The sequence below is a fragment of the Ovis aries genome, chromosome 6 (genome assembly GCF_016772045.2).
Source record: "Ovis aries strain OAR_USU_Benz2616 breed Rambouillet chromosome 6, ARS-UI_Ramb_v3.0, whole genome shotgun sequence".
Classification (NCBI taxonomy): Eukaryota; Metazoa; Chordata; class Mammalia; order Artiodactyla; family Bovidae; genus Ovis; species Ovis aries.
Window position 1 is genome coordinate 115228579 of NC_056059.1, and position 13912 is coordinate 115242490.

The 13912-nt window shown below is 60.0% G+C and overlaps 1 protein-coding gene across 5 annotated transcripts in view; it reads left to right on the forward strand.

Annotated features, from left to right (window-relative positions):
- Nucleotides 1–13912, forward strand: part of SH3TC1 (SH3 domain and tetratricopeptide repeats 1) — a 64476-nt gene that overhangs the window by 26721 nt on the left and 23843 nt on the right. For 4 of the 5 annotated variants that reach the window (XR_006060212.2, XM_042251683.2, XM_042251681.2 and 1 more), the window contains exons 2-8: nucleotides 349–550; nucleotides 5288–5380; nucleotides 8269–8396; nucleotides 9656–9761; nucleotides 10406–10552; nucleotides 11129–11321; nucleotides 13278–13354. Coding sequence is in view for 4 of the 5 variants with exons in the window: in XM_042251681.2 (XP_042107615.1) it covers nucleotides 349–550; nucleotides 5288–5380; nucleotides 8269–8396; nucleotides 9656–9761; nucleotides 10406–10552; nucleotides 11129–11321; nucleotides 13278–13354 (946 nt within the window). In the remaining variant the exon portion in view is untranslated. The remainder of the gene's footprint in view (nucleotides 1–348; nucleotides 551–5287; nucleotides 5381–8268; nucleotides 8397–9655; nucleotides 9762–10405; nucleotides 10553–11128; nucleotides 11322–13277; nucleotides 13355–13912) is intronic. The other variant, XM_042251682.2, reaches the window with a different exon arrangement.

The window sequence follows — 13912 nt, forward strand, 5'->3', positions numbered from 1 at the left end:
TTGTCACGTTCCTGTCCAGGCACTCGTGGGAAGGTTCTGAGCAGCCTCTACCCACCAGGTTCTAAGCTGTTTGCTCAGGTCTGTGATGGGCAAGAACGGGCACCCCTCTGCCCGCAGGGCCCTCCAGCTGGAAGCAGACATAGGCTCGCGCCCCCGATGGAGTCTGCTCCGGGCGACTGTGCTGTTCAGGGAGGAGGTCCTGCCTGGGAAGGTGCTCAGGAGCCTGCCAGGCAAGGCGGAGGCGCACTCACCTCTAGCGCCCTAACTCGGGGGCAGCATCCATGCTGATCCCGGCCACCTAGAGAGGCCAGGACTGCTGCTGATCCCTGCCCTATGCTCTCCCCACAGAGGCCAGCCCGGCATGCCGAGCCCTTGGCACTGAGGCTGCCACCGGCCATGGAGGGCCCAGCGGAGCCGGCTCCGAGGGGGAAGGGGCCCTCGGGGCCCTCGGGGAGCAGTGGCGACTGCGGGGTCCGGGAAGCGGCCAAGAGCACGTCCGTCATCTGGGAGCAACCACAGCCCGAGGAGGCCAAGGCCACCGTCCGAGGGGGTGAGTGCACTGTGCGGGTCCACCCCCCACCCACCCCGGGACGGAGCCGGGCGTCGCACCGTCAGCGCCTGCGTTGATGGAGAGTGCACGAGGGCTGCGGGCCTACCTCGTGCTTCTCCAGGGTCACATCAGTGATAACCTGGTGAGACAGGCAGGCAGGGGTTGGAGATCCAGGGACACAGCCCCACATGAGGTCACAGCTCTTGTACGACTTTGCGTCCCCACCGTCCTGCTCTGTCCTTGGCTGTGAACCCCCGGGGTTACTCAGGGTGGGGTGTCCCTCCTCCCCTCCCAGCGGGCAGACCCAGCCCCAGGGTTGAGGGTGGCAAGGAGCAGTGCCTGGGCCAGGCCTTGGGCAGGATTACTTCCTGGAAGGAGAGGATGAGGGCTGAGACGAGGGCAGAGGCGCCTCCGACTCCCACCCGACCGGCCTGGGTGTGCGCAGGAGGGGCTTGGACTCAGGCTGGGCTGCTGCTGGGGAGGAGCTGGTTCCCATCCTGATTGCCGCTGGATCACTGCTGGACGCAGGCCTCAGTTTCCCCACTTGGAAACCTGCGGGGTGGCCTAGGGGGTCTGCAGGGCCCCTGTCTCCAGGACTGGAGGAAGGAAGGGAAGGACAGGGAGGAAGGCCCCGAGCCAGGGGCAGCCTGTCCCCCGTCCTTCCCCCACCTTCCTGCCGTCAGATCCTCACCTCCACCCGGTCACCTGCGTAAGCCGCTCGCAGAGGCTCTAGGGCTCGGCACGCAGCAGGTGCCGGATGAGCATCTGACGAATGACTGATGCTTTGGGAGAATGGCAACAAAACCACGTGCTGGGCAGCAGGCCCAGAGCCTGGCGCTGTGCGTGGTTGGTGACTGGCGGTGTTTTCACTCCTGTTCTCTTGGTCCTTCGCGGTGTAAATGGAGGTAGGAAGTGGGGTGGCCATTGAGGACACCGACTCCTGCGGTCAGACACCTGCCTGGCCCAGAAGAGGGGCTCCAAGAAGTGGTGGGGGCCTGGCCCGGGGATCTCATGGGATCGTGGCCCCACCGAGAGCTCGACAGCAGGAGACGGTGGGGCTGGGTCCTGCCAGAAACATGTGAGCCTTTCCAGCCTCCTGCAAGGCAGCCAGCGCCCGAGGTGCCATAAGTGCTAGAGCACAGGATTCCTGCTGTCCGGCACTGTGACCGAGCCAGGGGCATCCCGACCACGAGCCTGGTGTTTCCTGCCCCTGCAGCCCCACAGCACAGCTGGCATCCGCCGGCACCAGGATGGTCTAGGAGCCCCCCCAGTCTTCCCAGGCTCCCCAGCCCCGAGCAGCCAAGGGGCCAGTGGGCTCCTACCACATCTACCCGGACCCCTTACCCTTTTCAGCTTCTTTTGCAAACGGGCAACAAATTTACAAGAAACAATACAAAGAATTCTCACTTAGCCCACCCAGGGGTTTTCCCTGGTGGCCCAGTGGTAAAGAATCTGCCTGCCATTGTAGGAGATTTGGATTCGTTGCCTGGGTCTGGAAGATCCCCTGGAGGAGAGGAAAGGCAACCCACTCTGGTATTCTCACCTGGGAAATGCCATGGACAGAGGAGCCCAGCGGGTTACAGGCCATGGGGTCACAGAGTCAGACAGGACTGAGTATCTGAGCATGCACACCACCCTGCCTAGACCCCTCAGATGTTAACACTTTGCCTTCTCTCTCTGCGCTCAGGCAGGTGCTGTGTTTTCCCAGGACGGTCTCGGGGTCCATTGCAGACATGACTCCCCTCCTCCCCCACCGCTGGGTGTCTTTCCTAAAACCAGCACCTGCTCGTGCAGCCGCACAGTGAGACGATTCCAAACTCACTTTTCTGGCTTAGACAACCTGCAACAGACCTCGCTGCGATCCCGCCATCGGTCCCCGTAACCGCCTTTCCACCAAACAAATCCCTGGTCAGGCTTTGCGATCTGTGGTGTGTGTGCCTGGAGCTTCTTAACCTGGCAGCTGGTCCTTCGAAGATTCCAGGCGGTCAGCCTGTAGAAGGTGCCGCAGTGTGGAGACTGGTGTTCCTTCAGGATGGCAGACTGGTGCTTCGGGCAGAAATGCCCAGTGCCTTCGGTCCCTCTCGGCGTCCGTGGGTCTGGGCCCTGGTGACGTCCACGTCTCACGTCGCTCACTCGATTAAGGGGATGTCTGACGTTGTAAACGTCACTGTCAAAGTCATCTGTCTTCCCTCTCGTCATGAGTAAGGAGCCTGTGGGAATGCTGTGACTATTCTGTCCCCCTCCAAACTCACCCATGTCAGTCGCTCAGTCGTGTCCGACTCTGTGCGACCCCATGGACTCTAGCTGGCGAGGCTCCACCGTCCGTGGGATTCTCCAGGCAAGAATCCTGGAGTGGGCTGCCATTCCCTTCTCCAGGGATCAAACCCAGGTGTGCTGCACTGCCGGCCGTGTCTGGGCGGCAGGGAAGCCATGAAAACAGTCGCTCAGTGTTGACTTTCTAATGCTGCGTTCCGCCTGCCTCCTTTCTAACTGACCTTCACTGGGGCGAAGAGCTGTCCCCTCTCCCCAGTTCCTCGCTTATTTTAGCCTGGGCAGGCTCAGAGGTCTTTATTTCATTCTCTGGACTCTATCGGTTGCTGTCCTTAGTTATTCTGAAGTTCAAATGGCCCCCAATTTGGTCTTGTGACATGTCTCCAACATCCTGTGGGCACCACCTGCTTTCTGGGGCCCCAGGATGCTCACGTCTCATCTCTGTTCTCCCTGCCCCAGCCCTGGAATCGGCCACGCCTCAAGGAGCCCTGGGCTCAGTGGGAGGACGGAGTCTGAAGCCGAGATCGGAGTACCATGTGCCTATTTGGACTCGACAGGCATTTTTGAGCCCCTGTTCTGGAGACCCAGAGAAAGCAAGGACTGGAAATGGGCTCTGACCACACAGGCCTGGGGCTGGTGGACCGCAGGTGGGGAGAGGGCAGGAACGAGCCGGTCACGTTGCCCAGTCCAAAGTCAATGGGCAGCACCGCAGCACCGAGCAGGGGTGTCCCTGGGGTGATGAGGAGGCTGCAGTGAGGTTCTGCAACCCCTCTCGGACCCACAGGTGTTTCTGGGTCGGATCACCCTCCATCCGAAAGTTTCAGTCACTCATCCCATGTTACACATGAGGAAGATGTGCAGGGCAGGGACGGGGGCTCTAGCCAAGATGCAAGCAGGGAGCTGGCCTCGAGTCGGGGGGCTGGAGTCCAGGGACCCCAGCAGAGGACTGACCTCACAAGGCCGAGAGGACCTGTGGCCCCCCAGCTAGTGGCTGGTGGGGCTGGATGAGGATGCGACCCCATCCGCCCAGACCCTGCGCTCCCCCAGGATGTCACCTCCCCTCTGTGGTCAGCAGGATAGAGGCCTCCAGAGAAGTCCTATGGGAGAAGGAAACGGCAAAACCCACTCCAGGATTCTTGCCTGGAACATTCCACGGACAGAGGAGCCTGGCCGGCTACAGTCCACTGGGCCGCAGAGTCGGACACGGCAGAGCGACTAAGCAACCCAGCAAAGAAGACCTGAGACCACCCTGGACGGCCCATCAAGAGCAGAGACGCCGCTCTGTGACCACAGTCCACAGAGGCGAAGCTGGTCCCAGTAGTCACGTATGGGTGTGGCAGGCGGGCCCTAAAGAAGGCCGAAGGGAAGTCAGAGTTGCTCAGTCATGTGTGACTCTTTGCAACCCCGGGGACTATACAGTCCATGGAACTCTCCAGGCCAGAATACTAGAGTGGGTAGCCTTTCCCTTCTCCAGGGGACCTTCCCAACCCAGGGATCGAGCCCAGGTCTCCCGCGTTGCAGGCAGACTCTTTACCAGCTGAGCCACCAGGGAAGCCACAAGGGAAAGAAGGCTGAGCGCTGAAGAACTGATGCTTCTGAACTGTGCTGCTAGAGAAGACTCTTGAGAGTCCCTTGGACTGCAAGGAGATCCAACCAGTCCATCCTGAAGGAGATCAGTCCTGAGTTTCCGTTGGAAGGACTGATGCTGAAGCTCTAATACTTTGGCCATCTGATGCAAAGAGCCCACTTATTGGAAAAGACCCTGATGCTGAGAAAGACTGAAGGCAGGAGAAGAAGGGGACAACAGAGGATGAGATGGTTGGATGGCATCACCGACACAATGGACATGAGTTGAGCAAGCTCTGGGAGATGGTGAGGGACAGGGAAGCCTGGCGTGCTGCAGTCCATGGAGTCACAGAGTCAGACATGACTGAGCGAGTGAGCAACAGGCAACGCAGAAGTCCGCGTCTTCCTCCCCACAGCCTGCACCCGCAAGTTAGCTCATGTGGCAAAGAGAGTTCGCAGAGGGGCTTAAAGCTCTGGACACGGGAGGTTACCCTGGGGTGGGACTCAAAGAGAGACTGAAGGTGCTGGCGCTGCTGGCTTTGGAGACGGAGGAGGGGCCAAAAGCCAGGGGGCGAGGTGCCTCTAGAAGCGGGAGCAGCAAGGAAACAGATCCTCCACCAGGGCCTCCAAAAGGAACCACTGCTGCCCACCTTGTTTGGCTCCAGTGAGACCCTTCTCGGACCCCAGATAACACTGCGCAGTTTCCAGAAGCCGCTCGGGTGGGCTACTTGGTTACTGCACAGAAGGAAGCCCACGACCTCCTCCGGACCCTGCTGGCCTCTGTGACTGTGGGGGAAGGGTGTGAACGGTGGCTTGGAGGGGCGTGGACAAACCTGTCCTCTAGAAATACCCGGGATTGGTGCCAGTAGCTGAGGCTGTCTGTTCTCACGTCAATCACAGGACCCTGCTCTGCTACTGACGCTGCTCCGGCCTCTGGCGTCTCTCAGCAGGCTGCTGGGCCCTCCCCTGGCCAGATGGGGTCCTGCCCCACAGGTAGGCATCCCCACGCAGCAGGTCAAGTCTGTGCCGGGCTCACGAATGTGGGATCCCTGGGCGTCCCCTTCCCTCCAGCCTGGACCGTTCTGTGGACTCCTGGCTCAAGAGTGTCTAATGGAGGCTTCTCTAATGTGGCTGCCGGATGCCTGCCTTGAGGTCACTGCGGGGGTGGGTCGGGGCTGTTGTTCAGACGCTCAGTGGTGTTTGGCTCTTTGTGATCCCGTGGACTGCGGCACGCCAGGCTTCCCTGTCCATCACTGTCTCCTGGGTGGGGGCGGGGCTTGTTAAAGGCAGACGCTCCTGGGACAGTTCTGACGCTGGGAGGTTGCGGTAGGGCCCCGGACGCTGCATTTTCCCTGGGGGACAGAAGGCTGGGGTGAGCCTGCACTTGCAAAGACCTTCTCTGGACTGTTTGCCTCTGCCCGAAGAGGAGGGCTTCTCAGTAGCTCAGACAGTAAAGAAATCTGCCTACTATGCGGGAGACCTGGGTTCGATCCTGGGTTGGGAAGATCCCCAGGAGAAGGAAATGGCAACCCACTCCAGTATTCTTGCCTGGAGAATCCCATGGACAGAGGAGCCTGGTGGGCTACCATCCATGGGGTCTCAAAGAGTCAGACATGACTGAACGGCTAGCACACATACACGTAAAAGAGAAGGCGATGTCACCCTGGAGGCGGGAAGCGAGTCCCAAGGAGCGACACCCTGGGGGCATGGTGAGTGCGGAGGGCCCCCGGGAGAGGCGTCCCAGCTTCCAGGACAGGATGGCGGGACTCTCGCAGGAGCTGATGCTGGGAGGCGGACCCAGGTGCAGGAGGGCAGCAAGGAGTCCTTTATCTTGAGACCCTGCCCCGGAGTGCTAGCTGTGGGGGCGGGGGGCGCAGAGACCCCAGGGTCGTTGGCGGTTCACCTCTGCCTCGAGGGCCGTCTGTCATCCAGCCTTTCAGGTGGTCAGTGCTGCCTTAGGGCTATTGAGTCTTGAGGCAGGCTATCGTGGGAGTGGAAGTGCAGCCTACCCTCTTCGGGAGGGTTACCGCTTAGACTGGCTGAGAAAAGCTGACTGGCTTCCTGCTGGGGGAGGGGCCTGATTCCAGATCCCAGAGTCTCCTGCTGGGGGTGTGTTGAGGGGGGGAACTGGAAATTTCCAAGGCAGGCGCAAGGCTTACTCCAAGGGCTCTCCCCCTCCACCACCTCTCTTCCTCTCTCCTCTCTCACTTTATCTCTCCAGCTTTGGAGCCTCGGCGGGGGAAGGGGTAGGGATGGGCAGGGGCTGTTTGAGCTGAGATGGAATCCTCCAGCGGCCAGCTGGGCAGGCATTGTTCTGGGAGTGTGCCTCAGGGGAAGGTATGGAGAGTGCAAAGGCCCTGGGGTGGAGTGGCTGGTGTGGGGTTAGTGTGGGACATCTGGATGTCTCAGAGCAGCGGAGAGAAGATCGCAGGCTGGCAGTGGGCGGGAGAAGGCCGGGCGGCTCCAGGCTGTGCCTGAGAAGGTGGAAAGGATTTGCATTTTATTCTTTCTGAGATGGAAAACCACTGCCGCTGTGCTAATACAGTAGCCGGGTGTGGGCATTTATGCTTAAACTTAACATCAGTTCAGTTCAGTTCAGTTGCTCAGTCATGTCGACTCTGCGACCCCATGGACCACAGCTCGCCAGGCCTCCCTGTCCATCACCAACTCCTGCAGTTTACTCAGACTCATGTCCATCGAGTCGGTGATGCCATCCAGCCATCTCATCCTCTGTCATCCCCTTCTCCTCCTACCTTCAATCTTTCCCAGCATCAGGGTCTTTTCCAATGAGTCGGTTCTTTGCATCAGGTCGCCAAGGTGTTGGAGCTTCAGCTTCAGCATCAGTCCTTCCAGTGAATATTCAGGACTGATTTCCTTTAGGATGGACTGGTTGGACCTCTTGCAGTCCAAGGGACTCCCAAGAGTCTTCTCCAACACCACAGTTTAAAAGCATCAATTCTTCAGTGCTCAGCTTCCTTTATAGTCCAACTCTCACATCCATACATGATGACTGGAAAAACCATAGCCTTCACTAGACGGACCTTTGTTGGCAAAGTAATGTCTCTGCTTTTTAATAATAAATAAAAGAAAGACTTCAGTTCCTTGATGACACTGTCCACGTTTCAAGAGCTCAGGGGCCCGTGTGGCTGGTGGCCGCTGTGGGACGCTGTAGAGAGCAGGCATGCTCATTGCTGCAGAGGTTTCTAGGGGCTGGCACTGCCCAGGGGGCTGAGAGCCGGGGCATGCCATAAGCCAGACCTGGTTGTAGGGGACTGTCTGGCTTCTGTGGACCAGAGGACCATCTGGAGCGAGGGCCGGGGCCCAGATACTGCCCCAGCAGACCGAAGGGGCAGGGCCGTGGTGGGTGCGCGTGCTGGGTTCAGCCTGGCTTTGCAGGTGGATCAGTGGGGCGGGCTGCTGGGCCCACATGGAGGGTGATGGAGGCAGGTGTTGCTGGTCCGAGCAGGGCTGAGGCTGCGGCCCTCCTGGAGCTGGAGAAGCAAGGACGAGGTGGGGGCCAGAGAGTGCTGGCAGGGTGTTTCCCGGAGGTCAGGTGCCCCGTTGGAGCTCAGGCCGAGGAGAGATCGGGGCTGGAGGTCATGGTGACTTGGGGGCCGTTTGCCGAAGGCCAGACAGATGCTGTCCTGCCCTGGGGTGATGACACAGTCCACTTCCTCCCATCTGTGTTCGTCGTGGGCAGCACGTGACTCATTTACAAGGAAAGGAACTGGCCTCAGGGGAGACAGGCTGCCTGCGAAGTTTTCCCAGGTGGTGCATGTGGGGTGTGAACCCGGGCCCCCAGGTTTGCGGCCTGGGGGCTGGCGGGGGCGGGGGAGCACCCCACAGCACCCCACCTACCTTGATCTGCCCCGCGCTTCCAGACCTGACCTTGCAGCTGCTGGCGGTGCGGCGGAAGAGCGGGCTGCCCGACCCCAACCTGCAGCAGGCCCTACGGGGCCGGCTTCGCCTGCTGGAGAATGAGAGCTGCGAGGTGGCCCGCGCCCTCGGGGTGAGTCTGGCTCCTGGGGGTCCTGGGTGGGAGAAGGGGCGCGGGATCCACACTTGCGAATGGGGCAGAGGAGGACGGCTCGGAGAAGAAGGTGGTGGGTCTAGGAGGAGGTCCGGAGACTTCGGGCTGAGAGGCCCATTCTTCACTCTCACGTGGTGGTTGGGACACAGGACGAAGAAGGGCCCTTTAAAGCGGCAGAGGGCGGTCATGCAGGCGGCTGGACACAGGGGCAGCACCTGCTGGGCCCCCAGCCCCAGTTTCTGCACCCACGCAGTGACTCTAGAGGCCCAGGGACCCGGGCCGGGAGGCTGGACCCGGCTGGCGTCCCGCATCCGCCTGGACTTGCTCAGGAGCCTGGCTCAGCCTCAGCTTCTCTGGGACTCAGTTTCCTGGCCGAGTCTGACCGTGCACTCAGCCTGGCCTGGCCTTGGCCGACGCCCCCTGGACTCTGTGAATGCAACCTCCTCAGCCACTTACTGGGATGCTTAGAACTGTGACCCCACAGAGCTGCCGTGAGGGTCAGCGGACTGTAAGCACGGTGCCCCCAGCACGGTGCTTGACAGCGGGGGCTGGGGGGTGATGCCCCTGGGATGCCAGGGCTGGGTGGCTGGTTAAGGGTGGCGCCTCATTTCTGAATCCCAGTGGAGACGAGAATAGGGCCCCCTCTCCTCTAGCTGCCTTTCTGCGGCTGTTCGGGGTCTTCACTGGGTACGAAGGCTTCTCTAGCTGTGTTTCTGTACCCACAGCTGGCAGGCTTCATTTCCCTGTGGCATGTGGGATCTTGGTTCCCCAGCCAGGAATCGAACCCACGCTCCCTGATTCTTAACCACTGGACCACCCGGGAGAGTCCCGGCTGGTGCTATCACCAGGAGGGTTCATGGGTCAGTTGTCAGGAGAGGGGACGCCGGGTTTAGGATTGGAGTTGGAGTTGCTGCTGCGGGAAGGGACGGGAGGCGAGGCTGGGGCTGTGCAGAGCTGAGTGGAGGAGACCCTGGTGTCACTGGTGCAGGGCGTGAGGCAGGCCCTTGAGTCACCGAGGGGGCATGGAGGCCGCCAGCTCTGGGAAGGCTTGGACTGGCACTGGGGAGCCACAGCTGGTCTGAGAGGAGCAGCTTGGCTATAAAGGAATCCCCAGTGCCTCCCCGCCCCCCTGCCCCACCCCACCCCTGCCAAGGTCACTCCCGTGAAACGTTCCTGCTGGTGGGCAGACCCCCCCAAGCCCCTGGGACTGTTTCTCACGCCTGTTTCTCCCCTGGAAGGAGCTGTCGGCCAGGCTGCTGTCCATCCACAGTGACCAGGACCGGCTGGTGGTGACTTTCAAGACGTTTGAAGAAATCTGGAAGTTTTCCACCTACCACGCTCTCGGTAAAGCAGTGGCCCTCCCAGGAAGGGTTCTGGGGCCCCCGGCACACACTAAGCCCTCCATGTTCCCAGTCGGGGCTTAAGACTAGGTGCATTCCCAACAGCTCTCCACGGGTCACCTGTCCTTGGCGAGGATCGACGCGATGGGCAGGGCTGAGCGTGGCTTCCAGGGCAGCCGAGCTCTCCCTCGCCGAGCACAGAGGAAAGCGGCGCCAGCCTCAGTCCGCATGCCTCTTTCCAAAACTTCTCCTGCTCAAAGCAAGGCTTTGACTGGCTAGGCGCCTCTCCTTGGGGACCTTGCTGCTCCATCCCCACTGAGGGCTGAGAGCCAGAGCAGGGCTGTGCCCACCCCCCGTGTCCTGGCCTCCTTGAACACTCTTGTCCCAAGTCACAGAGGAGGAGACTGACGGTCCTAGAGGACGTGACAAGTCCAGAGAAGTTGTCCACGGTCAGGGCCGGTCCTCTCACAGCCTGGAGGGTCAGCCCTGAGGCCCGGCTCGGGTAGTGGACAGTACCCTGAGTCCCCGTGGGCAGAGTGGGCTGGCCCCAGGCCCTGGTCAGTGCAGGGCTCAGTCAGCCCTGGACCGTGAGGGCCTCTCCCCACACACCCAGAGCCCGCTGGTGACCAGGGCTGTCCGCTCTCCTAGGCTTCACTCATCACTGCCTGGAGAACCTGCTCATGGACCAGGCCTTCTGGCTGCTCGAGCCTGACGAGGACCAGGAGACGGCGGTCCAGGTCCAGGTGGATGCGGATGCCTTGAGGCTGGCGTATGAGAGCCTCCTTGTCCAGGAAGGTGAGCGACATGACGTCGGCGGCTCCCCACTGGTCCGGGAGGGCCTGGGGCCCCAGCAGCAGGAGGGCCCTGGAGGAGCGGACACTGAGGGGACATTGGGCAGGGAAAGCCCCCAAAGAAATAACAGAAAAGGGGCTTTTGCCAGCGACCCCTGAGTTCCTGGCCTGGCTATTGCTCTGAATACTCCGGGGGTCTCACAGTTGAGTTCCAAGGCTGCCACGAGCAGGGCGTTAGCAGTCAGTCCTTCCCGGCTGCAGAGAGGACAGGAGGAGGCCAGCTGCAGCCAGACTTGCTGGGGGGTGACGGGGGGCAGGGAGAATCCAAGCTGGAGGGGTCCTCGGGATCACGCACCTGGCCTCCTCACAGCCCAGTCGAGTCCCAGAGAAGCTGAAGCTGAGCCAGGCTCCTCCTGGCCAAGTCCAGGCGGATGCGGGACACCAGCCCGGGTCCAGCCTCCTCGCCCGGGTCCCTGGGCCTCTAGAGTCACTGTGTGGGTGCAGAAACTGGGGCTGGGGGCCCAGCAGGTGCTGCCCCCGTGTCCAGCTGCCTGCATGACCGCCCTCTGCCGCTTTGAAGGGCCTTTCTTCGTCCTGTGTCCTGACCACCATGTGAGAGTGAGGAATGGCCCCCAGCCCTTCAGGCGGCCTCCGAGGGGTCCTCAGGCAGACGCGGCCACTGCACTGGACCCTTCAGCCCTGAGTCCCGGCACGTCCTCGGAGGAGGAGGGGGCAGCGGCGGCCACTCCGGAGCCGTTGATTCCGTTCCATCAGTAGGTACCAACCTTTGTTTCTCTGCCTCCTGTGGGTCCCGCACGCTGGCAGGCTTTGTGGAGACTGCCCCAGGCCGGGGTTGATCACTGGCCAAGGCAGGTGGATGGGGACCAGTGTGAGCCAGCAGACACGGCCTCCATATTTCCTCCATTTTCAGTGTGCAGCCTCAGGGCGGTCACCTGCACAGCAGGACAGTGACACCTCCCCAGCAAGACTGCTCTGGAATGAGACGGCCAGGGGTGTGTGGCCTGGGGTTCTGGCTTCATGTTCTGGCTCATTCCAGAAAGCTTTTGAGGGAGCCACGTAGCCTGTGCCCATAGTAAGGGAGCACGCAGGGATCTATGCAAATAAGAACCAAACCAGGGAAAGCCTGGGGAAGGCAGGGAAAGCCTGGGGAAGGCGGGGACAGGTAGCATACAGGCTCCTGTTCATGTGCTGAAGTGGGCGTAGACTGGGCTTGAGCTTCCTGGCAGCCAAAGTGAAGAGAGAAACTAGATCTCCTTGTTTTCAGTGAAATAGTCCATGGGTGATGGAGGGAGGTCTTCAAGGATGCCAGCCTGTGGGAGGGCAGGAGGCACCTGGGCAGAGGGCTTGTGGCAACCTGGGCCTGTAGGGCACATACTGTGTGTGTGTCTGTGTGTGTGTGTGTGTGTGTGGTGTGTGGGGGTAGGCAGGTATATGTGTGTGTGTGGTGTATGTGTGTGTGTGAGTGTGTGTGTGGTGTGTGTCAGTGTGCAGGTATGTGTGTGTGTGATGTGTGTGTGTATATGTGTGTGGTGTGTGTGTATGTGTGTGTGGTGTGTGGGTATGTGTGTGTATATGTGTGTGGTGTGTGGGTATATGTTTGTGGTGTGTGTGTGTGTGTGTGTGTGTGGTATGTGTATGTGTGTGTGGTGTGTGGGTATACATGTGTGTATATATGTGTGGTGTGTGTGGGGGTGGGTGGGTGTGTGAGGTGGTGTGTGTGTGTATGTGTGTGTGTGGTGTGTGGGTATGTGTGTGTGTGTTTGGTGTGTGTGTGTGTATGTGTGTGGTGTGCAGGTATGTGTGTATATTTGGTGAGTGTGTGTGTGGGTGTGTCGGGTGGTGTGTGTGTGCATGTGTGTGTGGTGTGTGTGTGTATATATGTGTGGTGTATGTGTGTGTGTGTGGTGTGTGGGTATATGTGTGTGTGTGGTGTGTTGGCATATGTGTGTGGTGTGTGGGTATGTGTGTGTATATGTGCGTGGTGTGTGGGTATATGTGTGTGTATATATGTGTGATTTGTGTGTGGTGTGTGGGTATATGTGTATGTATATGTGTGGTGTGCGGGTATATGTGTGTGTGTGTGTGTGTGTGTGTTGGTGTGTGGGTATGTGTGTGTGTGTGCGTGTGTGTGTGGTATATGTGTGTGTATGTGTGATTTGTGTGTGTGTGTATGTGTATATGTGTGTGTGTGTATATGTGCGTGGTGTGTGGGTATATGTGTGTGTATATATGTGTGATTTGTGTGTGGTGTGTGGGTATATGTGTATGTATATGTGTGGTGTGCGGGTATATGTGCGTGGTGTGTGGGTATATGTGTGTGTATATATGTGTGATTTGTGTGTGGTGTGTGGGTATATGTGTATGTATATGTGTGGTGTGCGGGTATATGTGTGTGGTGTGTGGGTATGTGTGTGTATATGTGTGTGGTGCGTGTATGTGTGTGTGGTGTGTGTGTATATGTGTGTGGTGTGTGGGTATATGTGTATGCATATGTGTGGTGTGTGGGTATGTGTGTGGTGTGTGGGTATATGTGTGTGTGTGTGTGTGTGTGTGTGTGTGTGGTGACTGTGTGTGTGTGTGTTGGGGGCGGTGTCTGTGCAGTAGGAGCAAGTGGTGGGCATTGCCCAGGCCCCTGCGGCTGGGCCCTGTGCGGTCTGCACACGGCTCTAACCTGCCCGGATCTGAAACCCCCTCTCATCCCGCTCCAGGTGGGCGCTCAGGGTCCCCAAGGACTCCATCAACGACCCCCTGGGTGGACCCGTGGCGCCGGACGTCCAGCTGATGGGTACGTGCTTCTGCTGGTCCTCCTCCCCTGGGGAAGAGGGGGCTGAGGTGGGCAGGCACCTGCATTCCAGAAGCTTCTGGCTCCCCTCAGTCCTCTCCAAGCCAGAAAAGGTGGCTCGGATCCTCTCCAGCTCCTGAGACGATGAGGAGGCTCAGAGAGGCCCACCAGCTGGCCCAGACTCACGCAGCGCCCGGGGGGCCAGGCCAGGGTCCCCAGCTGCTCTGTCTCTACTGAGGAACTCCCACCTACCAGCACCCCCGAGGCCTCTGCTTTCTTGCCAGGGCCGCGTCAGACCCCTCGGAGGACCCTCAGACCATCGGGGTGGGGCGGGCAGGGGTCTTCTTTGGAAAAAACAGCCTGGCCCGTTTGTGTGTTAGTCATTCAATCATGTCTGACTCTTTGAGACCCCGTGAACTGCAGCCCACCCGTCCCCTCTGTCCATGGGATTCTCCAGGCAAGAACACTGGAGTGGGTAGCCACGCCCTCCTCCAGGGGGTCTTCCCGACACGGGGCTCGAACCTGGGTCTCCCGCATTGCAGGCGGATTATTTACCATCTG